At 57.2% G+C, this 23,769-nt stretch overlaps 1 protein-coding gene across 1 annotated transcript in view; it reads left to right on the top strand.

Annotated features, from left to right (window-relative positions):
• Nucleotides 1–23,769, top strand: part of MYO15A (myosin XVA) — a 52,244-nt gene that overhangs the window by 20,737 nt on the left and 7,738 nt on the right. The window contains exons 23-61 of the mRNA XM_028534378.2: nucleotides 195–370; nucleotides 870–954; nucleotides 1,628–1,681; nucleotides 1,781–1,862; nucleotides 1,946–2,076; nucleotides 2,570–2,665; nucleotides 3,585–3,820; nucleotides 5,173–5,354; nucleotides 5,676–5,748; nucleotides 5,939–6,130; nucleotides 6,380–6,540; nucleotides 6,648–6,742; nucleotides 7,259–7,373; nucleotides 7,579–7,646; nucleotides 7,729–7,806; nucleotides 7,952–8,132; nucleotides 8,221–8,353; nucleotides 8,665–8,770; nucleotides 8,907–8,979; nucleotides 10,043–10,164; nucleotides 10,334–10,393; nucleotides 10,843–10,918; nucleotides 11,465–11,580; nucleotides 11,682–11,800; nucleotides 12,776–12,917; nucleotides 13,576–13,687; nucleotides 13,776–13,850; nucleotides 14,275–14,453; nucleotides 14,995–15,110; nucleotides 15,381–15,453; nucleotides 15,702–15,774; nucleotides 16,030–16,103; nucleotides 16,339–16,421; nucleotides 18,498–18,628; nucleotides 19,510–19,604; nucleotides 19,805–19,882; nucleotides 20,265–20,361; nucleotides 22,146–22,306; nucleotides 23,239–23,372. Of these exons, the coding sequence (XP_028390179.1) occupies nucleotides 195–370; nucleotides 870–954; nucleotides 1,628–1,681; nucleotides 1,781–1,862; nucleotides 1,946–2,076; nucleotides 2,570–2,665; nucleotides 3,585–3,820; nucleotides 5,173–5,354; nucleotides 5,676–5,748; nucleotides 5,939–6,130; nucleotides 6,380–6,540; nucleotides 6,648–6,742; nucleotides 7,259–7,373; nucleotides 7,579–7,646; nucleotides 7,729–7,806; nucleotides 7,952–8,132; nucleotides 8,221–8,353; nucleotides 8,665–8,770; nucleotides 8,907–8,979; nucleotides 10,043–10,164; nucleotides 10,334–10,393; nucleotides 10,843–10,918; nucleotides 11,465–11,580; nucleotides 11,682–11,800; nucleotides 12,776–12,917; nucleotides 13,576–13,687; nucleotides 13,776–13,850; nucleotides 14,275–14,453; nucleotides 14,995–15,110; nucleotides 15,381–15,453; nucleotides 15,702–15,774; nucleotides 16,030–16,103; nucleotides 16,339–16,421; nucleotides 18,498–18,628; nucleotides 19,510–19,604; nucleotides 19,805–19,882; nucleotides 20,265–20,361; nucleotides 22,146–22,306; nucleotides 23,239–23,372 (4,433 nt within the window). The remainder of the gene's footprint in view (nucleotides 1–194; nucleotides 371–869; nucleotides 955–1,627; nucleotides 1,682–1,780; nucleotides 1,863–1,945; nucleotides 2,077–2,569; nucleotides 2,666–3,584; nucleotides 3,821–5,172; nucleotides 5,355–5,675; nucleotides 5,749–5,938; nucleotides 6,131–6,379; nucleotides 6,541–6,647; nucleotides 6,743–7,258; nucleotides 7,374–7,578; nucleotides 7,647–7,728; nucleotides 7,807–7,951; nucleotides 8,133–8,220; nucleotides 8,354–8,664; nucleotides 8,771–8,906; nucleotides 8,980–10,042; nucleotides 10,165–10,333; nucleotides 10,394–10,842; nucleotides 10,919–11,464; nucleotides 11,581–11,681; nucleotides 11,801–12,775; nucleotides 12,918–13,575; nucleotides 13,688–13,775; nucleotides 13,851–14,274; nucleotides 14,454–14,994; nucleotides 15,111–15,380; nucleotides 15,454–15,701; nucleotides 15,775–16,029; nucleotides 16,104–16,338; nucleotides 16,422–18,497; nucleotides 18,629–19,509; nucleotides 19,605–19,804; nucleotides 19,883–20,264; nucleotides 20,362–22,145; nucleotides 22,307–23,238; nucleotides 23,373–23,769) is intronic.

Consider the following 23,769-nt stretch of genomic DNA (forward strand, 5'->3'; position numbering starts at 1 on the left):
AATCCCACCACCATACTTCTGCTCAGGCCATTCCCAGTGCCTGATGCACCTGCACCCTTTCTTCCATCTCTGCAAACCCATCCCGCCCTCCACCTGGCTCCAGGAGGCTGCCCTGTCAGGTCTATCTCTGTGGACTTGTCCTGAGTCCAGTCACCTGGCCCTTCCCTGCCTCAGTACTTGCCTCCTACTCTCAGCTCTTCCTTAAGGAACACCTGCACCAGCTGTTGGAGAGCATGAGGGGGCATGTCCTGAATCTGGCAGCCCTCACCCTGCAGCGCTGCCTTCGTGGCTTTTTCATCAAACGGCGTTTCTGCTCCTTGCGCCAGAAGATCATCAAGCTGCAAAGTCGAGCCCGAGGCTACCTGGCCAGGTGCAGCCCAGATAGCGCAGGACTCTCTGGGGCCCTACAGCCAGGCTTGGGGAAGGCTGTGCTTGGACTTAGGTAGTAAGGTCCCTGGCCCAAGAGGTATGCAAGTTGGGAGTAGGGGTCTCTGCTGGCAGGATGACCAGATTCCGTGTGTCTCTGCTTTTGGATGTCCTTCCATCCCACCCTCTGGCCCTTGTGACTGGTGGGTGGGAATCCATCCAACCAGGAAGAACCCTGCCCTGCACCTGTAGGACCCTGGGATTCCAACCTAATGGGAAGCACTGTTCCCAGTGGCTGAACCCAGGCTCTACCACTCAATTTGCTGTAGGGCCTTAGCCTAGTCCTTTCCCCTTGGAGCTCTGGTTTTCCTTAGTGTCTAAGGGTCCTTGAATGAAGTGTGGCACCCAGGCCCAGCTGGCACAAGTGTCTCTGCCCCTTGTTCACCCATGACCTGAACCCCTAAGCTCCCCCACCAAGACATTCCTTTCTTCCCTACCCTCAGGCAGCGGTATCAACAGATGAGAAAGAGTCTGGTGAAGTTCCAGTCCCTCGTGAGCACCTACGTGAGCCACCGGCGACTCCTCAAGGTGCAGGCCTCTCCCTCACCCTTCTCCCAGGAGCCAGGCCTGTCCTGCCTGGGTCCAGGGAGGAGACACTTAGGTCCAGGAGGAGACTGCCTTGGGTTCGAATCCCTGCTCTGCCATCAGTAGCAGTGGGGCCTCAGCCCCTCTCCAGCTTGCCTTCCCCTCTTCCCTGAGGGCTGTGGAAAGGACTGAATGAATATTGTGCAGGAAGGGTTTGGCCTGGTGCTGGGCTCTCAGGGGTTCTTCAGTGATTCGGTGCAATTAGAATTTAGCAACTGGGCCAACACTGAATATGGTTTGGTTCTTACCTTGATGCCGGTCTCGGCCCATGTCATATAAACCAACACCAGGAAGACAAACTTAATCACCAGTGGTTTTTCCTGAAGGTTTTGTGGAGCTCCAGGGCATCCCTCCCTCTCCCTAGTGTCACTCCCTCTGCCCCTTGCCTTGGTCTCTCTCTTGCTCTGTTGTTCTCTCTTCCCTCCCTGTTGCTCTGGCCATGCCTCTGCCTCCCTCCATCCGTGAGGTGGGCCAGTCACCTCCAGAAATCAGGCCAGCTGATCCCCTTGTTTCCCACGCTGGCTGCCTTGTATGAGCTGGCTGGTCTGACCCCGGTCTGCTGCCTGCCACGGCCTCTGCCCACCATTCCCTGCCTTGACTGTCTGCTCTTCTGCAGCTAAGGGCAGAGCGGAGGCTCCGGGTGGAGCAGGTGCGCCAACGGGAGCAGGAGGTGGGTGCGGGGGTCCGGGTGGCAGCAGGGAACAGGAAGGGAGGACAGCAGGTCAGAGATGTGGCAGGCCTGTCCTCTCACCATGGGCTCTTCCTCCAGGAGCTGAGCAAGAGGGAGGTGGTAGCTGTGGGACACCTGGAGGTGCCGGCAGAGCTGGCTGGGCTCTTACAAGCAGTAGCAGGTATGTCAGTGATGGACAGTGTGATGAGAGTGGGCACAGGTGGGCGAGGGAGCCAGACATGTCATGCCCTCCGCTCTCCACAGGCCTCAGGCCAGCCCAGGTACCCCCGGTGGCCCCTGTGAGGACTCCACGGCTCCAGGCTGAGCCCCGTGTCACACTGCCCCTGGATATCAACAACTACCCCATGGCCAAGTTTGTCCGGTGCCACTTCAAGGTAAGGGCTGGCATAGACCCAAGCAGCCCTGGCCAGTGGGCATGGGCCAGTTAGAACTGTTGCTGTCTTCAGCCTGGGAGAGGTTTCTGTCTGTGCCCTGTGGGATCAGGTAGGAACCCTTATGAGGGGGTGGGGGCTCAGTGGAACCCCCTGGATAGCAGTGGAGGGCCCTCAGGGGTTTGACACTTGGCTTTTTGCCAACCAGTATGGAAATATGTCAGAAATTTAACAGTCAGTGGAGCCGCAGTTCATCATCCCTGCTTCAATCTTCTGCCCTCCAGAAAGGGCCCCGACCAGGGCCCAGACTGCCTCTACCACTGACTTGTGGAGGGCCAGCGTCTGCCCCCCTCAAAGCCTCAGTTGCCCCATACACACACTGGAGACAGGAGCCCTCATTTCCTAGGCTCTTGTGTTTCCACCTGGCACAGAGCAGTGGATCCAGATGTGACTGGCAGTCCTGGCTCTGTCCCCACTGTCTGCCCTGTGCCCTCAGGAGCCTGCCTTTGGGATGCTGACTGTGCCCCTGAGGATGCCCCTCACTGAGCTGCCAGTAGAGTACCATGCAGAAGCTGTGAGCATCTTTAAGCTGGTACGGGTCTGTCTGAATCACCTTTGAATTTGTAGCCCCTGCGCCTGAGGCCAGGCCGTGAGGCTCCTCGCCCTGCCTTTCTGGGCCATTCACTCGCCAAAGCCACCAGCCAAGGCCTCTCCCTCATCAGGACGTTGGCCTCCTCCCTGGGCTGGGATCTGGGGACCAGAGGCATGCCTTCTCCCAGCCATCTTCCTGGCAAAAAGGCAGCCTCTCTGGACATCCCCAGGGATACCAAGAATAGACCCAGGTTCTCTCCTCAAGGGCTTTCTGATCTGAAAGGGGCGGCAGAGCACATCTGACTAGTGACCACCAGCTCAGACAGAGGGAGGCCCCCATCTAGCCGCAAGCAGGGTCAGAGAGCTTCCTGGAGGAGGGCTTTTGAGCTGGAGTCAAAAGAGGAGTCAGACTCTCCCTGCCGGGGCAGGTGGAGAAGGCACAGAGAGAAGAGGAAATCGATGTGGTTAGAACAGAGAATTAGAGCAGAGGCGAAGGGATTAGGAGGCCTTGACTGACAAACCTGGAGCTCAGATTTCATCCCAAGGGCTTTATGAAGCCAAGGATCATGCTTCCATGGGAGGGATGTGGTCCGATACGTGGTCTCTGTGGGATCTAAACGCAGGAAGTGAGGAGCCTGCTGGAGGCTGGGGAGCAGGGCAGGCTGGGGCTGTGTGGGAGCTATAGAAGGTCATGAACAAGAACGACCGTGCATGTGCATATTGGGCCTTGACTTTTTTCCATGGCTGGGGTAAACTGCCTGGTCATTTGGCGTAGGGCATAACTATGATATTGTAACGTGGGGGACTTTTATATGGGCAGGGGGACCACATGGGAAGGACAAGAGAGGGATGCATGTTGGGGTAGGGACCTGGCAGGAACAAATTGCCGAGAGGCCCAGGAGAGTCTGTCTGTGGCCCAGATCCTGCGTTTCATGGGCGACCCCCACCTGCATGATGCCCAAGAGAACGTCTTCGGGAACTACATTGTGCAGAAAGGTCTAGCAGTGCCCGAGCTGCGGGATGAGATCCTTGCACAACTGGCCAACCAGGTGTGGCACAACCCCAATGCCTACAACGCCGAGCGGGGCTGGCTCTTGCTGGCTGCCTGCCTCAGCAGCTTTGTACCATCCTCACGCCTCAACAAGTACCTGCTCAAGTGAGTAGACCTGGTGGAGCTGGGATGAGGACAGTGATATTGCTATGAGGCCGGGCCAGGAATGAGGTCTCTGTGCATGGAAGCTCAGGCGTGGGGGCCAGTCAGGGGCTGCTCTGTCTGTGATGGATTCACTCTGAGGGTAGGAGTTGGGGGAGACTGGGTACAAGACTTCCAGAACTCAGTGGGTGGCAAAGCCAGGCTGTGGGGAATTGGAATTGAGGCATTGACCTCTCACATCATAGGGATGTCGTGGGATGGTTATAAGTATAGCTTCAGACAGTCTGTGTTTGAGTCCCAACTCCACCACATCAGCTGTGCCACCTTCAGCAAGTTACTTCACCTCTCTGAGCCTCAGTTTCCTCAGTCTGAAATGGGGATAATAAGAGGACTTACTCCATAGGCCGGGTGAGGATAGATATGAGGTGCCTAGAGTGGACACGGGTGTGTGGTAAGTGTCACATGAAGACACACCGTCGGCATCCTGAGGAGGAGGAAGTCACCCGAGTGGGCCATAAGGGTGACTGGCAAGGAAAAGAGCTCAAGCAGGCCCTGAGTGTGAAGTCCAGCTGTGACACTTGCCTGCTATGTGGCCTGGGGCATGTCACTGCTCCTCTCTGAACTGCTTTCCTTACCTACAAGTATGGATGGTGACAGGACCCACCTTACAGGGTAGCTGTGAGCTACAGGGTATACAGAGATTCACCCAGGCCAGGCACGGTGGGTAGGCTGCTCACTGGCCGGCCATAAGGTGGGGCCACATGCCTGTCCAGGCTTCCTGTGGGCATAGCTCCAGGTCCCCTCTTGTAGCCATTGTGGTCCTGTGCCACAGCTGCCCCTGGCCAGCACCCCAGCTATTGGGAGGGGGCAGGGGGCCAGGCATGAGGAATGCTGCTACCGGCAGGGGTGAGGCTCATTGGTCCTGGGCCAACTTAAATCCTCACAGCCTTCTCCTGGAAGTGAGAGCTGGGCAGCAGGCTTAGAGAGGGCAAGCCCCTGGCCGGGGTTGCCTGGTGAAAGTGGGGGCAGAGTGCTCCAGAGCCCCATTTCCTGCCCTTGTGGTGCTGCAGAGCCCACCCTGTCAGGGACATTTTGCTCCAACAAGCTCAGATGCACCATCCTGGAACCGCACAGGCCTATCCTTGGGCTCATGTGCTGATTTGAAATACCTCTGGGCAGTCCGGTACCCTTCTTTTCAGCCTAGCCTTAGAACTCTGGGCTAGCCTGGGGCCTTTTTGGCCTCCCCTTAAAGCTCTGGCCTAGCCTGGGCCTCCCTTAAACTAGCCTCAGGACCTTCCCCTGCCCTGGGCTAGCCTCAGGTCCTTCTTCACACTGCCCTAACTCCTGCCTGCCAGGTTCGTGTCTGACCACGGGCGGAACGGCTTCCAGGCAGTGTGCCAGCAGCGGCTCATGCAGGCCATGGGCCGGGTGCAGCACCAGGGTCCCAGGGCTGCACGGACCTTCCCTCCCACCCAACTCGAGTGGGCCGCAGCCCAGGAGAAGGCCAGCATGGCTTTGGAAGTGGCCTGCTTCAATGGTGAGCCACCTTGTCCTGCCCTCTCACCCCTCTCAGGGGCAGCAGCCGCAGTCATCAGGCCCTGGGGTCAGAAGGAGCCACAGGCAGTCCACAGGCAGTTCTAGAGCTGGGCGGGGGCCTGCTGGGTGTAGCCCTGGAAAGAGGCCTTTGAGTGGGTGTGGGGGGACCTGAAATGAGGGAGAGGGGATGGGGCAGAGAAGACGCAGCCCCAGGACCCCGGGCAGGAGTGAGAGGCCTAGGCGCAGGAAGCCGGCGGGGAGCAGCAGACCCGGTCCACCTGCAGATTTCCCAAGCTGAGCCCGGCACCTGCCCTTGCCCCAGGTGACCAGTTCTCCTGCCCAGTACACTCCTGGAGCACAGGGGAAGAGGTGGCTGGAGACATTCTGAGGCACAGGTTGGCTCCTGGGGTACCCTGCCCAGCACATCCTGTGCGCCCTGGAAGGAGGGGAGGAGGCCAGATCCCACGAAGGGCCCCATGGGGTCCTCTCTGGTCATGCTTGGGGTCTGACTCATATCCCGGAGTCTCCCCAGGGGTACCTCTTGACTTCGTCCCTCATTGATGTCCCTTCATACACTGTCACCAGGGGTCTGGCAGATGGCTGGCGGGGCTGGACAGTGGCTATGAAGAACGGGGTCCAGTGGGCAGAGCTGGCAGGCCACGACTACGTGCTGGACCTGGTGTCAGACCTGGAGCTGCTCAGGGACTTCCCACGACAGAAGTCCTACTTCCTTGTGGGTGCAGAAGGGCCCGTGGCCGGCAGGGGAGGCCCAAGAGCGTAGGTGGCTACCTGGGCCCCCTCATACAGATAGCTGCTCTCTATACACGACTGCCCTCTGGGTTGCTGGGAGAGGCTGAGTTCTGAACTTAAGCATCCAGGTCCTCAAGGAGGAAGGTCTACCAAAGGGCCCTGCCTTTGTAGGGAGTCATCTGATGCCACAGTACAGAAAACAATAGGAGGGGGTGGTCTGGGAGGGCTGTGTGTCTCCCTGGGGGGTCAGATGTTCCCTGTTCCCCTTCCCTGCAGGGTGTTTGGGAACAGCTGGGACTCAGACGAGGATGCGCCCACAAGGCCCCAGGCACAGAGGCGTGTGCCCAAAGTGGCTGACTCCAGGGGGTACTGCAGCCACCAGGAGAACAGTACAAATGGGGAGACTGAGGCCCGGAGAGGGACAACAACCCACCAAGGTCCAGCAGCAGTGGCCATTGTCTCTGGTGGGGAGGGAACCTGGTGCCATGAGAGGTGATCAGCAGGAGGAAAGGACTTGACTCTTGTGTGTCCCCCCCACTGCCAGACCTGGACAGCCTTGGAGAGCATGCTGTGTCTCACAAGGGACTGGACTGCTACCTGGACAGCCTCTTCGACCCCGTGCTGTCCTACGGGGACGCGGTAGGGATCGGGGGGCACAGTGTGTGCAGACCACAGGCACGGCACACACATACCAAGTCCTACACACCTCTGGGGTGACAGCCTGGGCCATGGGGTGGCATGTCTCATCTGGGTCTCTTCTGGGGATGCAGTGAAGGATGAGGGTGTCCTCTTGGCTGGAGAGGTTCCTGGATAGAGGCCCAGGGCCTCCTGTGGGAGACGGCCCCTGGGAAGTCTCACTCATTCTGAGAGCCCCAAGGGCCAGCCCCTCCATGGTGTGATGCACACCTTGAGCAGTGCACAGCCCCTCTTTGAGCCTCAGTTTACTCTTCTGTGAAAGGGTGGTGGTGAGTTGGGAGCTTGAAAGGGGTGGGAGGACAGAGTGAAATGCATGTGGGCTGAGTCTGGGCACACCTCGATGCTTGCCGGCTAGGAGGCACCCAGGAGGGAGGGGGAGGCTGGTGTCAGGTGCCCGTTGCCTTGAAACCTTGGGAAGACAGCACTGAAGTGGTTACTCGAGCCACCCACTGCCCCCAGGACCTGGAGAAGCCAACTGCCATTGCCTACCGCATGAAAGGGGGAGGCCAGCCTGGTGGAGGTGGCAGTAGCAGCGCTGAAGACACCCCCAAGAGACCCCCAGAACCAAAGCCAAGTCAGTGCATGCCCCAGGGCTGGTTCCAGGGTTGGGCAAGGCTGGGTTGGGGCCCCCACTGGTTTTCCTGGCTCCTTCTTGTGCTAAAATGGAGGCAGCCATGGGCACGGTAGAGGTGAGGCATCGGGGTGGGGCGTGGTAGAAAATTTCTGTTTCCCTCATCTCCCGTGCCTTGGGAACTGCACCCTCTGACCGGCTGCCCCAGTCCCAGGCCTGGATGCCTCCACGTTGGCTCTGCAACAAGCCTTCATCCGTAAACAGGCCGTACTGCTGGTGAGTGAGCAGGGGCCCCAGCACTGGTGGGGGCTTCCCTGGAACAGGGGCCTGCCTGGTGGTCACCAGCCCCTTCCCCTAGGCCAGGGAGATGACCCTGCAGGCCATGGCCCTCCAGCAGCAGCCCCTGGGGCCTGGCCCCAGGCCCCTTCCCCTAGAGGTGAGTCTGGTCTACCCTCTGAGTGCTGTAGGGCATCATAGCGACTCTCTGAGCAAGGACCCCTCAGCCCATCCTGGGCAGACGTGGGGTCCTTGTGAGCAAGTTGGTGTTTCCCAGGCAGCTCACCTCACCCTGCTCTCTACAGAAACCTCTAGCACCAGAGGCATGGCCACAGTCCATTGGCACTGGGCCCCCAGCCAAACCCGTGCTACTGCGCTCTACCCCAAAGCCCTTGGTCCCAGCCCCACTGGCCAAGGCCCCGAGGCCCCCCACCAAGCCTGTGGCTGCCCCCATTCTAACTCAGGACCAGGCTTCTCCAGAAACCAGTGAGTGTCCTATTCCTGTTGGGGGATGGCAGGGCTTGCCAGCATGGGACTAACAGGTGTGGCCTCACTCTGTCACCCCTGCCCACAGCTCTACCCAGCACAGAGCTGGTCCGGTACTCAACACTCAACTCGGAGCACTTCCCACAGCCTACACAGCAAATCAAGAACATTGTCAGACAGTGCCGACAGCCACCCCTGGGAGGCCAGCCCCAGGCCCTCAGGTTAGCCCTGCACCCAGGCCCCAGGCACCCAACCCTGCAGCCCTGCAACCCTGCAGTGGGGTTCTCCTCACCGTACCTGAGTGCCCAGCAATGGTCAGGGAGTGAGTCTATTTATGCAGATGGTCCCCATGGTCCCTTCTTGCAGAGGGAGGCCCAGACTGCTTTCTATTCTGTGCTGTGTGACCTCAGGCCAGTCTCTGATGTGAGGACTTGTCAGGGTTCCCATTCATAATAATGGGGGTGTGGAGGAAAAGGGCCCATAGTATAGGAATTTGTGCCTGGGCAGAGGAGCTCAGTGTCCAACCCACCAGGAAGGATGGTGGGCGTGTGTTCCTAAAGAGGCCGGACCCCCATGAGGAAGCCCTGACGATCCTGAAAGGGCGGATGAGCCACAAGGTGGCAGCACCTAGCACCCAGGTGAGGGGCAGCAGCTGGCGGGGCCCAGGCAGGTCGGGAGACAAAGGGGGTCTCCAGGGGAGCCTTGGAAACCCACCACCCCTGTAGGCCCTGGCCCTGCCACCTCCCCTGAACACTGTCTTTGGGGTAGGGACAGGTGCCCAGAGAGGCTGTGGCCCTGGTGAAGCCAGTGACCAGCGCACCAAGGCCACCCATGGGGTCCACTCCAGGTACGGAGCCGGAGCCGGGAGAGAGGGAGGGAGGGAGGGGCGAGAGGGCCAGTGTCCAAGTACATGAGTCTGTGTGAGCACAGGCGAGTGGGTCTGCGTGTCGGTGGCATGTGTGTCCATGTCCGTGGCCACACCTGTGTGGACATTTGTGCAATTATATTAGCACCTAAATAACACTGATTCCAGGTCAGGCCTAATCTAGCCTCACGAAATCTTCACTAAGACCCTTTGACACAGCACCATCTGCATCTATAGATGGTGCCATTGGGGGCACAGAGGCACAGACAGGTTCAGTGACTCGCCCAAGATCACACAGCTCAAAAATGTCAGACTAGGGGGCTAATCCAGGTTAGCCTTCCAACACCACAGTTGGAGCCTTAACCTCCACATCTGCCTCATAGCAGCAGCAGTGATCCTGAGAGAGAGAGAAACCAGCTCCTGCCAAGCCCAGGCAGAAACACAGCCCCCAGCCTCAGCCCCTCCACGCTGTGTCTCAGCCTTCCTGAGGCACACCTACCCCACTCCTGCTCAGGGCCTTCGTGTATGCTGTGCCCTCTGGTAGAATGCTCTTCCCAAAAAGGTTTTGGCATGCCTGGCCGCTTCTTATCATTTAGGTCTCAAATGTCACCTCTTCAGAGAGGTCTGCCAGGCCACCGGGACTGCAGGGCCCTCGTAGACCAGCCCCCAGACTCTGTCCTAAATTACCCTGTTTATCCCCTCCCCCAGCCCCCCCTCCCCAGTAGCTCTTAGCACTAAGAGCTTCATCATTTTCCAATTGTCTGTTTCACTCACACCTGCCAGGAGACTCTAAACTCGAGGTAGGCACCTAGTCTATCCTGTTCATGGTGACACTCCCAGCCCCAGGCCAGGCCGGCACACACTAGGTTCTCTATTTGTGTTGGGCTGTCTGAGTGTTCCTGGATGCATGTGATCAGGTGTGTCTGTGGCCAAGAATGTGGGATGCCACCCTACCTCTGCCCCTTCCCAAACATAAGTTTGCCTCGAGTCCCCTCACCAGCGGGCCCTGCCCCTTCACCCCTCCTCGACTTGCTGTGCTCCCCAGTGCTGCCTTCAAGGTCGCTGGAGCCTGAAGAGGATCCTGTGCAGACGCAGCTACACCGCCTCCTCAACCCCAGCTTCTATGGCTACCAGGACACCCCCTGGCAGATCTTCCTGCGCAAAGAGGTGCCTGGAGCCATGGGAGGGGCTGAGTAGGGGCCACCTGGGTGGGAGAGCCTGGTTGGGGTAGAGCTAAGCTGGGCACCTGCATCTGGTAGACAGGTGGGCAATACCTAGGGGACGGGGCCAGGGTGAAGCACCCTTTGGAAGGCCCTCACTGAAGCCACCCCCACAGGTATTTTACCCAAAGGACGGCTACAGCCACCCTGTGCAGCTAGATCTCCTGTTCCGGCAGGTGAGGTCCAATCTTCCCTTTCTGCCTCAGTGTACTCAGCAGGGCAACGGTCACATGGACGAGCTGCCTGTAAATTCTCATGCACTCTTGGAGTTGGGTCTTTGGCCATGGTGTGGATGGAAAGCTATTCTACTGTATCTTCTACTCCCATGATTAGGGTCAACAAGCTCACAGTCCCATCTAACTGGACTCAGTTTGTCCAAGCTAGACAGAGACCAGAGGGCAAATCCAAGTCCCACTATCTAGGTTAGGGCATGAAGGCCCAGGATGGGTGGCGTGACTTGCAGAGGTAAGGAGGCAGGAGAACATCCTTGCCTCCTGTGGGTTCCAATTTACCCAGGTGACCCCACAGCTGCATATACGGGGCCCCCACTTGTCCTAGAACAGTCCAGCCTGGGCTTTCAGATGGGGGTCCCTCGGGCCACCTACATTACAGCTCATTCCCACAGATCCTGCATGACACATTCTCTGAGGCCTGCCTACGCATCTCTGAGGATGAGAGGCTCAAGATGAAGGCCCTGTTTGGTACCACAGTGGGGGACTGGGGTGGGGGGAAGGGGAGGGATGAACCTAGCCCCACTCACCTCCCAGATCCTCCTCCTTGCTCTGCTGCTGGTCTCTCCCATGGACAGATGACAAGGTTTTTTTTATTTGTTTGTTTTAAGATTTTATTTATTTTCAGAGAGAGGGGAAGGAAGGGAGAAAGAGAGGGAGAGAAACATCAATGTGTGGTTGCCTCTCACACACCCCCTACTGGGGGCCTGGCCCACAACCCAGGCATGTGCCCTGAGTGGAAACTGAACCTGCAACCTTTCGGTTTGTGGGGTGATGCCCAACCCACTGAGCCGGGCTAGGTGGAAAGTCTGGGCTAGGTGGAAAGTCTGACACCATCTCTGCCTGACAGGCTGGGTGGCCTGGGACATCTCATCTGTGTTTGGACATCAGTTTCCTAGTCTGGACACTGAGGACACAATGGTCCCATGTGTTCTTGCTGAGTGTCAGCATCCCTCTCTGCAACTTGGGCCAGCAGGTTATGGGGGAAGGATCCTGACCCAACCTGGTGTCCCTTAGCCCAGAACCAGCTGGACAAGCAGCGGCCCCTGGTGACAGAGAGCGTGAAGCGGGCTGTGGTCAACGCTGCACGTGACAGCTGGGAGGTCTACTTCTCCCGCCTCTTCCCCGCCACGGTGCGAGCCACCTGCCACCCTCCCCGTAGCCAGCCCAGTCCAGCCCAGAAGCTGTAAGAACAAGGCCAGAAGACCATCATGTGCCCTTGTCCCTACCCCAGGGTAGCGTGGGCACTGGCGTGCAGCTCCTAGCTGTGTCCCACACAGGCATCAAACTCCTGCAGATGATCAGGGGCAGCCGGGAGGCCAGTGGGCAGCTGCGGGTCCTGCGCAAGTACAGGTGACTGGCAGGAGGGTGAAAGGGGGCTGGCTGGACACTGGGGCAGGGACTGACTTCAGCCTTTTCTCACTGGCCCTTTCACAGCTAAACTACCAAGCACCTACAATGTGCCAGGCAGGCTCCGTGTCGAGCCTTTTAATCTGGTCGATTTTTGAGATGGGGAAACAGGCTCAGGGAGAGAAGGGGCTTCTCTTGGGTCACACAGCTAGGAAGTAAATGAGCTTGGAGCCCACTCTGCTGGCTTGCCTGCAGACCAGCCCCACCCTCACACAGCTCACTGCAGGGGGACAACTGGGTGGTCAGCAGCCATGTTCCGGTGCAGCAAGAAAGGGAAGGGTGCTTCAGTGTGAGACCATGAGGCCGTCCAAGTCCCAAGGCCACTGCCTGCCAGCAGTGCCTTCATCCTTTACAGCATGGGATGGGAACAGAGGCTGGCTCACTTTGAATTTGGTCAGTGAGTGAAAGACAGATTTGGCAGGGGTTTTTTCCTCTTTTTATTTTTAAGAGAGAGGGAGGAAAGGAGAGAGAAACATCAACTTGTTGTTCCACTTATTTACACATTCATTGGTTGATTCTTGTCTGTGCCCTGACTAGAGATTGAACCTGCAACCTTGGTGTATCAGGATGACACTCTAACCAAATGATCTACCCAGCCAGGGCCTCAAATATAGATTTGTATAGGCAAATCCTGGGAGACTGGGTCACAGGGCAGATAAATAAACAAATAGCAGAGAGTGGGGAGGGCCTGGGATGTTGTTGGTGCGAAGGGCAGTAGGCGATGAGGTGGAGCCACAGAGTGATCAAAAAGGGGAGGCTGCGGAGTTCCTAGGGTGCCAGGGGTGCTTGCGTGGGGGGCTGAGGTGGGGCTGGGTTCAGCAGTGGGACAGAGGAGGGGCAGAGGAGCCAGATGGGTGGAGTCCAGGGCATCCCTCTGGTCACAGGCTCCTGCCTTCATGCTGCCGTCTCACCCTCTAGCTTTGCGGACATCCTGTTTGTGACCATCCCCTCCCAGAACATGCTAGAGTTCAACTTAGCCAGTGAGAAGGTCATCCTCTTCTCGGCCCGAGCTCACCAGGTCAAGACCCTGGTAGACGACTTCATCCTGGAGCTGAAGAAGGTCAGGGTCTCACAGATGATCCCCCTGCAGCAGCCGAGGGCTCTCCTGCCCTGGCTACATCTCAGCCACGCCTGTCTGGGAAGTGTGTGTGTGTGTGTGTGTGTGTGTGTGTGTGTCAGTGGCTGTGTCCATAGACCTTTGTAGGCCTTCAGGCCTGTGCTCAGGACATGCTTTCCACCTGGGATGCCCTTTCACCTTTGCCAGCTCCTTCCAAACCCTTTGCTAGCGCTCTCGGCAAGGGTGTCATGGAATCTCCTCTGAGCTCTGCTGCAGTTATGCTCCTCACCCTCCTGCAGTGACCGTACTGCCCCCCACTGTGCACTGCAGTAGCTGTCCACCCTCCACTCTCCCTCCAGGCAGGGCAGCCCCCTGGGCCAAGAACAGGTCATCTCTGCCTCAGGCCCAGCACCTGGCCTCAGTGCAGAAGCTTTGGGGAGGGGGGTCAGGCACACACAAGGACTCTGACATGCATCAGGCTCAGACCTCTGACCCTCTGCAAGGTCGTCCCTTCTACCTGAAATGCCCTGCCTTCCTTCACCTAGAAAATGTTCTCTGATGGATTGGGGAGGAATGCCCGTGGGGGCAAGGGAATGGCCCCCGGACTCTGGGAGGAGCAGGGAGGCACTGTAGTGCCTGGCCCTGCTCCTGGCTGACCCAGGACTCGGACTATGTGGTTGCTGTGAGGAACTTCCTACCCGAGGACCCATCGCTGCTGGCCTTCCACAAGGGCGACATCATCCACCTGCAGCCCCTAGAACCACCTCGAATGGGTCAGTGCCTCAGGATGGGGTGGGTATGAGAGGAGGAGGCTAAGCAAGGGGCCTCCCTGGCAGTGGCTGACATGAGCCTGGGCCACAGGCTACAGTGCCGGCTGTGTTGTCCGCAAGAAGGTCGTGTACCTGGAGGAGCTACAGCGCAGAGGCCCTGACTTCGGTAGGTATCCTAGCCTCCCGTGCTCCAAAACCTGGAACCCTTCAACAGCACTTACCTTGCCTCATGTACTCACACTGCATAAGCAGGATGGGCATTTCTCAGGCCCCAGAGGGGTCTGGCTTGGCCAGGTCTCCTAAGGTGGCTTCTAGTGGCTGGGCAGCCAGCCAGCCATCTGCCTGAATATCTGGCTGAAGGGTCTCTGTGGACATTAGTGTTTCCATGTCCGTGCCAAAGTGCTGCTGCACTTCCCATTGAGGGCTTGCCTACTCTTCCCTGAGCCCACAGCCTCCTCATATGTAAAGGGGTTCCAAGGTAGGCCTCCCCACTTCACTTTAGGGAGTGGCCAGACTGCTTGAGGATCCCTAAGTCCCAAGAAGAAACCGGAGACCCTCCTGTATGCCTCAGACTCCTTCCCCTCCCCTAGGCTGGAGGTTCGGGACCATCCATGGGCGCATGGGACGCTTCCCTTCTGAGCTGGTGCAGCCCGTGGCTGCCCCCGACTTCCTGCAGCTGCCTGCAGAGCCCAGCCGGCGTCTTGCTGCTGCCGTGGCTGCTTCCGTGGCCTGCACAGCTGCTGCCTGGGAGGTGGGCCGCAGGAGAGAGGTGAGACGCATGGGGCCAGGCCACCTGGGTGGAGACAGCAGGGGCTCATCCTTACTGGAGGTAGATGGGAACAAGGTCTGCCTGTGGCGTTGGCCAGTCCTGGGATGGGGTGCGTCTGATAGGGATGGTCAGGCATGTGGCCTGTGAGATGTGACCAGAGGTGGTTGGAGGTGTGGCCAAAAGGGCTAGAGAAGAGTGAAGTCAGCAGAAAGGTTGTGACTGGACCCATGTGGCAGGATGGGGCCAGGTGAGTAGGGCAAAGGTGGAGTGAGGTAATGCTAAGTTGTAAGGTGCCAGATCAGCCCAATCAGGTAGCTGGAGCCACCAACCCTGGGCGAAGTTGGGTTGAGTGGTGGGGTCAGGGGCTGGGGTCAGCTGGGCATGGTGGGTGTGGCTGGGTGGAGAGCGCAAGGCAGTGGCGGGAGGAGCAGCCCGAGATGTCTGAGCACTTTCAGCTGGGGCTGTGTTGAGTCGGCTTTGACTGGGGTGCAGGAGGTGGCCAGGTGGAGGACAGGCCCTCCTAGCCCCTGCCCTCCTGCAGGGCTCCCTGACCAGGTCTGGCTCAGTTGACCATGGGGAGGATGGCCTGGCTCTCCCACCATGCACAATGCTGGAGTTTGCCCAGAAGTATTTCCGAGACCCTCGGAGGAAGCCCCAGTGAGTGGCAACCCCACCCCCCACCCCCCACCCCCACCCTGAGGAGGTCCTGTGGGCTTCTTGCAGCTGTCCTGGGGAGAGGCCCCACTTCTGGTGAGGGGAGGAAAAGCCACCCAGCTGTGAGACCTACCTGCAGCCTGGGGTTCCGGGAGCCCTCCCATCTGGTCAGCTGACATTGGGTCAGGAATATTCCCACGTGGGAAAAGGGAAAATCATGTGGCCACAGGCTCAGAGGAGGCCAGTGTTCTGCACATCTACTTCCTGTTGTAGGGATGGCCTCAGGCTGAAATCCAAGGAGGGCCGGGAGTCCAGAACCTTGGAGGACATGCTTTGCTTCACCAAGGTGCCCAGCCCCAGGCCTCAGTTTTCTTATCTGTAAAATGGTGGTACAGGCCACTGGGGTAAACAGCCTTGTCCCCAGAGAGACCGCACCCTCAGCACCCTGAGTGCCTGAGAGCGGCATCTGTCCCCAGTGTTGCCTGGCTCCCTTTTCCTGGATTGCATCCTCCTGTCATGAGACAGGGCCCAGTATACGGCACTCCTGTTCAGACATGCCCCTCCCTCATAATGACACAGCTCCTCCCCTCGCAGACCCCGCTCCAGGAATCCCTCATCGAGCTCAGTGACAGCAGCCTCAACAAGATGGCCACAGACATGTTCCTAGGTGTGCTGGTGGGGCTGCGGCAGGGGCTCCAGTGTGTGGGATACACACTGTCCGTCCGGCCCCTGCTTGTCAGCACTCCTCTGTGCCTCACACGCTCCCCCTCCCCAACTCAGACATGGGGCTCCTTTAAGAGAAGAGAAGCCCCCAGCTGCCCCTGGCCACAGCCTCTCAGAGAGGGGCCTAACCCTGGGGTCCCCTGAGGTGGGTGGGCAGCTGGGGGTCTGGTGGCCTGAATGGGGTAGGTATTTCCTGCAGCTGTCATGCGGTTCATGGGAGACGCCCCACTGAAGGGCCAGAACGAACTGGATGTGCTTTGCACCCTCCTGCAGGTCAGTCCAGCCCACTTTGCCACAGGCTCTCTTTCCTGTTCTGTGGCTCAGTTTCCCCATGTGCCAGTCAGAGTTGCAGGACCATGGGGTGGGCAGCTTCCTGAGTGGCCCAAAGTGGAGTGCATCCCACTGGTGGGGAGGGGCCTAGAGAAGGAATACCAGGTGGACCTCCGAGTGCCCACTGTGTTCTTATGTGCCTGACGTATGGCACGTGAACTGGCCTGTCCTCCTATAGCTGTGCAGGGACCACGAGGTCATGCAGGACGAATGTTACTGCCAAGTGGTGAAGCAGATCACAAACAACACCAGCACCAAGCAGTGAGTGAGCTGGGCATTCACCTCCGTCTACCCCTCCTCCGCTGTGTCCATGTCCAGGAGGGGCAGTTCAGCCTCCACTTCCCAGGCCTGTCCCTCTGTGGATCCCCTCCCCAGTCCTCTTCTTCACTTGGTAGGTGAAGCACATGTGTTTGGAATGGCTTGGTCCAAGACAAGCCACTCCTGCTCTTGGAGCTTCAGTTTTCTCTCTCTGCAAAATGGCAATGATCGTGTGCGAAGCCAGGTTCTTGGACTCACATGTGATTAGTTAGAGCTGATTTAAGCAATAGAGGGTCCAGTAACTGGAAAGTCCAATATGTGACTTCAGACAAAGCTAGACCCAGGTGTTATCAGGAAGCAGGCTCTGTCTCTGTCCTGGCCCTGTTTTCCACTGTGTTGATATCATTCCCGAGCAACATCTCCCGTAGATTGGAAAGACATTTCCCAGCTCAGCGATCCCAGGGAAAGCAAGGTTGACCCAATATTTTCATCAACAATTCCCAAACCCTGTGTTGTTGGCCTGACTTGGTCACACATGTGTCCGTCCCTAAACCAACCACAATGGTTGTGATTGCATGGATCTAGGTCACATTCCTGTCCCCAAACCAATCACCATAACCAGATAGAAGCTAAACTCTAATTTGGCCAGACCTGCCCTGACCAGTGTGACTCAGCTGGTTGGGTGTTATACCACAAAGCAAAATGTCACCAATTTGATTCCCAGTCAGGGCACATACCTAGCCTGGTTGTAGGTTCAGTACCTGGTCGGGGGCATGTGAAAGGCATCCAATTGATGTTTCTCTCTCACATCAATGTTTCTCTCCCTCTTTCTCCTTCTCTTCTCATCTTTCTAAAAAAAAAATTACTGTACTTTGCCATGCATAATGTGCACTTTTTTGCCCAAATTTTTGAGGGGAAAAAATAAGGATGTACATTATACATGGGTAGTTCTAATTCTGTATCTGTATAAGTGTTTTTAATTTTAATTTTCGTATTTTTTTAGATTTTTTTTTTTAGAGAGAAGTGAAGAGAGGGAGAAAGAGAGTGAAAGAAACACCAATGTGTTGATCGGTTGCCTCTCACATGCCCCCCAACTGGGGACCTGGCCCACAACCCCGGTATGTGGCCTGACTGGGAATTGAACTGGCGACCTTTGATTCACAGGCCAGCACTCAGTCCACTGAGCCATACCTGCCAGGACTAATTCTTTTATTTATGCTCATGTGTTAAAAGTGTAACTCTAAAAACTAATACAATATCTGTATGCAAAATGATACCCTAGAATATAATCATTGGTTTTATTTCTAAATATAAATAAATATTTTAAAAATTAAAATTGTTTTTCCCTGAAAGTTTGGGCCAAAAATGTGGGTATGCATTATATACACCAAAATGCAGTAATTAAAATCATGTGGCCGGACCTGGTCCTCACGCCCATCTCCACACCACACGGACTTAGGGATGGGGGGTGTTTGTCTAAGGGAACTGGGTGCTGCCCTCAGACAGGAGAGGTCCCACAGGTGAAGCCCTCATGCCAGGGCTGTGTGAGTGTGAAGGTAAACTGGGTTCATACAGCAGCAGCACGTAACAAGTGCCCAAAGTGTGTGCTGCTCTTGTTACCACTGGTCCCATGGTCCTGTCCCCATCCCTGCTTCTGCCTCCACTTGTTCTCCATCCACCTGGGAATTTTAGAGCCACTCAGCCATGCCCCTTTCCCCCACCCCGACCCCAGGCCTTAACCTGCCATTCCCTCTGCACAGCCCTGGCAGGTTCCCTCTTGCCCTCCTTCAAGGACCCTCACCAGAGGCCTGCCCAGAGAGATTCAACCAGGGAAGGTGTTTCTTTGTGCATGTCAGGGGCCACATCTCCTTCCTTCCCTGTCTTCCACCTTGGCTTCCCAAGCAGAACACACCTTCTACGTGGCTTTGGAACCACCAGCTCTGATTCCATCAGGCAGCGAGGAACATCCTCATAACACAGAAGCTGCCTGAAAACCAGAGACCTCCAGCCCCAAGCCCAGGAGATTCCTGACATGGCTGTGGCCACCCGTGATATGGTCCTATGTTTGCGTTCTCACAGGGACAGCTGCCAGCGAGGCTGGAGGCTGCTGTACATTGTAGCTGCCTACCATGGCTGCTCTGAGGTCCTCCAGCCACACCTCCTTCACTTCCTCCAAGACGTGAGCCAGACCCCAGGCTTGCCGTTCCAGGGTGAGGGGCCAACAGCAAGTGGACCCTCCTACACCAGCAGCCAGCAGGAGGGTGCTCAGGCATCGCTTACTAAACATCTGTGGAGGGCCCACAGGGCCAATGCGATGGGCTGTCTGATCCGTGGGGAGGGTGGTGTGTTCCTAGAGGAGCTGTTGCTCTGGGCAGGGATTTCTTCATGGGCTGAGTGGCACTCGGGAGCAAAGGCCTGGAGGTAGGCAAGCATGGCATATGGAAGGAGAGAAGGAGAAGGCCAGGCCTGGAGTACCAGGGTGAGACCCCACTTCTCTGGTCTTTGAAGCCCACAAGGGCCGTAAGTGGGCCCAGTCAGGGGTGGCCGGAAGCTGGTGGCAGGGTCTCAGCCTTGGTCCACTTCAGAAAGGCCAGGGCCCCTGTGGTCACCACAGCAGCCGCAAAAGAGATGGGGGGACTCTCTCTCTCTCTGTCTCTAAACCCTCCTCTTTGATTTGATTGACAAACACTCCCAGGCTCAGTGGAATGGGCCCAGCTCTGAGGAAGTGCCCTCAGAGCCTCCAGGGCCACTGAGCATGCCTTAGGAGTCTGGGTTTGGCCCTCCCCAGAGCAGGGCGAGAGAACCCTGCCCACTCAGGGAACTGGAGAGCAGATGAAGGGACCTTTGCACTGGGACCCTGGCAGTGGGAGGGCAGTGTCCTGGCTGGCAGGGGCAGAGATACATCACAGTCATGCAGTCTACTGGGGGCCAGACCCCCAGTCAACAGCTCAAGGGGCTGGAACTATTTCCAGGACTCATAGGTAGCCAAGGGCACCGTGACCTAAACAGAAGGCCTGAACCATGTAAGATGTGGATTCAAATCCAGCACTCACACTGCAGCCCTTGACCTTGGGCGACTCTGTCTTTGTAGGAATTGCCAAGGCCTGTGAGCGGAACCTGCAGAAAACCTTGTGCTTTGGTGGCCGCCTGGAGCTCCCTAGCAGCATGGAGCTTCGGGCCTTGCTGGTGAGTGCGCAGAGGGATGGGGGTTGGGGTGAGTGTGAGACCCTGTTGTGTGTTCAGGTGCATGTAGAGGTGCCTGTCCCATGCAGGTGCACAGGTGCTCCTGCCTGCACTTTCCCCAAGCCTCTTGGCTTAGGGACTCCCATGGCAGGGCACAATACTGGCCCAGATCCCTAGGCCCAGCCTGTCTTGTCTTCTCACAGGCGGGCCGTACCTCCAAGAGGCAACTCTTTTTCCTCCCTGGGGGCCTCGAACGCCATCTGAAAATCAAAACATGCACCGTAAGTGAGGGAATAGCTCTAGGAGGTGGCTGCTGGAGAGGCAGGGACACCCCAGTCTCCAGAGTGGGCCTCCAAGGGCACTGAGCCCTCCCAGGCTCTCACACAGCCCCACAAGGTGGAACTTCCTTCTCAGGGGAGCAGACTGAGCCTTGGGGAGGTGGAGCTTCCAGCTCAGGGTCAGACTGCAAATCAGGGACAAACTTGCCCCTCTCAGACTCAAAAAGCTGTCCTCCCTTACTGAGGAAGGCGAATTCTCAGGGACCTTAGAGGGCCCTCGCCCATGTGCAGAGGCCCCAAGAAACTCTGCCCGTGGTCTCCTGCCTGGGGTGGGCTGGGGGACAGAGATCAGCTCCGCTGGCACAGCCTCACTGCCCCGTCCCAGGTGGCCCTGGATGTGGTGAAGGAGATTTGTGCTGAGATGGCTCTGACACGCCCTGAGGCCTTTGAAGAGTATGTCATCTTTCTTGTCACCAACCAAGGTGAGTGGCCAGGAGGACTGAGCATGCTGCGCTCATGCCTACCACATGGCCTGCGGGGTCTGGGCCAGGTGCCACTTTCTGCCAGAAGCCCCCCACCCCCCATGAGGATAGGCCATTTCTGGGCACCGAGCCCCCTAGCCCTCTGTCTGTCCCTCTCTGCTCTGTGTGCAAGTGTGCCTCGTCTCCCCCACAGGGAGTTCATGGAGGACAGGGCACTCTCTGACTCCTCCCTGTGCCCCTCGGGGTCTGCTCAGTGGGCCCTGCCTTCAAGGGGCTCCCATCCTAGGGTGCTTTCCCTTCCCAGGTTCCAACTTCTGGAACTCACAGACACAAGCATTTTTCCTGCCACTTGCGCCTTAATGTTGGCCAGAGAGCTCCTCCCTTGGTTTCACTGGGTCCTTCTCATGTGGCCCAAAGCCCCTTCCATCTGCTGTTCACTGACTCTAGACCGTGGTCTTGTTGGCTCCACCCACCCCCAACCAGTTCCCCCACTGCCTCTTCGTCCCTGAATCATGTGTCTGTCCTCAGCCCCACTTGCCCAGAGTCCAGCCAAGACATGTCAGGAGGAGAAGGCTATGATGAAACAACCCTAATAACTGCCATTTATGGAGCAGATACTACATCTCAAGCACAGTTCGAAGTGTTTAGTTCTATCATCTCCTTTAACCCCCACAACAACCCTATGCAATGGGGACTGTTGTCATCCCCATTGATAGATGGAGAAACCAAGGCCTACGGAGGGTGTGGTGCTTTCCTAGTGCTGCTGTAACAAACCAGCACATACCTGGGGGCTTAAAATAACACTTGTTTATCATCTTTCAGTCCTGGAGGCCAGAAGTCCTGAAATCCGTGTCATTGGGGTTGGTCCCTTTGGGCGGCTCCGGGGGAAAAACTGGCCTCTTGCCTTTTCCAGCTTGTAGAGACCACCCCCATTCCCTGGCCCACGGCCCTTCCTCCATCTTTATCATCTGTCTCTCTCCCCTCCGCTCTCTTTCTTACAAGGTCCCTTAAGATTCCATTGGACCTACTTGGATGGCCTACAATAACCCAAGACCCTTAACTTAGTCACTTTTGCAAAGTCCCTTTTGCCATGAGGGTGATGTGTTCACAGGTTCCGGGGGTGAGCACACGGAGGTCTTCCGGGAAGGGCCATTCATCAGCTTGCTGTGGAGGTTAAGGGACTCACCTAAGATCACAAAGTTGGGATGGGAACCCAGGCAGTCTGGCTCAAGAGCCCCCCCACCTGGCTTTGGTAAAATTTTACTGAAGGTACAGGATGAGGAGCAGAAATGTCAGTGCAGAAAATAAAAACTTAAGCCTCTCCTGCAGATTCAGACCCACTCAGTGCTAGATCCCAGTCCTCCTGACCCCCTGCCCACTCAGGAGTCCAGCAGGGGTCTCTCCTGAAGGAGTTCTGCTGAAAGGCACCCACTGGGTCTCACATCTGAGGCCTGCACACTTCTCCCTGTTCCTATCCATTGCTGAAAACAAACCGTGCTTTCTCTGAGCATAACTCAAAACATTTGCCTACATCTGGGGGGCTAGAGCTTGGAATGGGAGGCATTCACATCTGCAGTCATCAACAGTGCCCAAACCCAGGGCACCCTGTTCCATAACATGCTCTCCTGGGCTGAGGACACCATGTCCCAAAGCAGGGAGGGGGCTTATCGGAGGTGATGCTCGCATGGTGGCAGGTTGAGTGTGTACACTCGCTCTGCAGAGGCACACGAGGCCACACTCAGCCATATGCATGCTCCCACCCAGCTGCCTCTGGTTCTCCACAGGCCAGCATGTATGCCCACTCAGCCGCTGCACCTACATCCTGGATGTGGCCTCAGAGATGGAGCAGCTGGACGGCGGCTACATGCTCTGGTTCCGGCGCGTGCTCTGGGATCGGCCACTCAAGTTTGAGAACGAGCTATATGTGACCATGCACTATAACCAGGTCAGCAGGCGTGGGCCACTCTGACACTCTGGCCCCTTCCAGCCTACCCCCAAGACTGTGAGGTCAAGCTGCACAGCCTAGTGTTTGAGGCCTTCATGATGCAGATGGTCCCTGCTGATGTTTCTAGCACTGGTGCCCCTGCTCCCCTGCATAGTCTCCTTGGGGGGCAGCCAAATGACATGACCCCCCACCACTTAGTTCTCAGACCTGTGCAGGTGCTGTCACTCTGCCTGGCCTGCCTGGCCTATGTCCCTGCCTTTCTAAGCCCTCCCCAGCAAGACTACCTAAAAAGTACCTCTCCCAGGTGGCTCTGTGACTTTTCCTCTTCTCCTGACTTTCTCTTCCTGGGAGCACATGGCCTGGCCCTCTCTCAAAGGCCTGGACAGGCCTTGGCTAACACTGTTATTTTTGTCTTTGTGTTATTCCCCTTTGACACCTGGGCCTCTAAGTCAGGATCCTGGTGTTTACAGAGTCTGTTTCTTCCCTCCTATGCTAACATTTGTGGAAGTGCTTGGACAGGCAGTGCGTTTTGTGGAACCATTGCCAAAGCTTCTTCGATTCCAAGTACAAAATAACGTCCCTTGGCTTTTGTGGCCACATGGTGTCGCTATTGCCAACTATCCCACAAGCAGTCCACTGCAGTATTTCTCTAGGTGTGGCCTATAGGCCAGCAGCATTCCTTGGAAACTTGTTAAAATGCTAATCCTCAAGCCTTGCCCCAGATCTAGTGAACCAGTCTGGGGGTGCAGCCCATGACTCTGTTTTAGTGACTCAAGCAGGTCCAGTTTTCGGTAACCCCATCCCAGCAGATACCTACACACTGTGATGTAGGAGCCCACGTCCCCCAGTCGCTGTGGTGACTCCTCCAGCCCCTGTGACCCATGCCCCAGTGCATGCCTGCCTGCAGTCCCTCATGGAGTGTGCCCCCACAGGTGCTGCCGGACTACCTGAAGGGCCTCTTCAGCAGCGCACCAGCCTGCCGGCCCAGTGAACAACAGCTGCAGCAAGCATCTAAGCTGGCTTCACTGCAGCACCGGGCCAAGGACCACGCCTACCCGCCCAGTGTGTGAGCGCCTGCCCACCTGTCAGCCCCCACCCCTGAGGTTCCTCAGACCTGACGTACCAGATGGGGGTGGGGGGAGGGCCCTGTCCCGCTTGCCCTAGCAGGCCGTCTGGGGAGGAGCTGACCTGGCCCTGGGGCTGACTGACATCCTGCAGCTTGCCCTGTGAGCTGGGAACCCTCCTCCTCCCACAACAGGCTGCTCCTAGCTGGTATTAGTGGCTCAGAGCACATTTAATGATAAAAAGGCTTTCAGGACATGGCCATGCATAAATATTTGGCCAAAGAAATGTTCACCACGGTGTTGTGTCCAACAATAAATAGGACATTCCTCAAGCACTCTAAGTCTTGAGTGCTAGACAGCCTGTTACCTGATGTCCTCAAAGAGGTGACAAATCAGTCC

This window comes from Phyllostomus discolor, chromosome 8 (genome assembly GCF_004126475.2).
Source record: "Phyllostomus discolor isolate MPI-MPIP mPhyDis1 chromosome 8, mPhyDis1.pri.v3, whole genome shotgun sequence".
NCBI lineage: Eukaryota > Metazoa > Chordata > Mammalia > Chiroptera > Phyllostomidae > Phyllostomus > Phyllostomus discolor.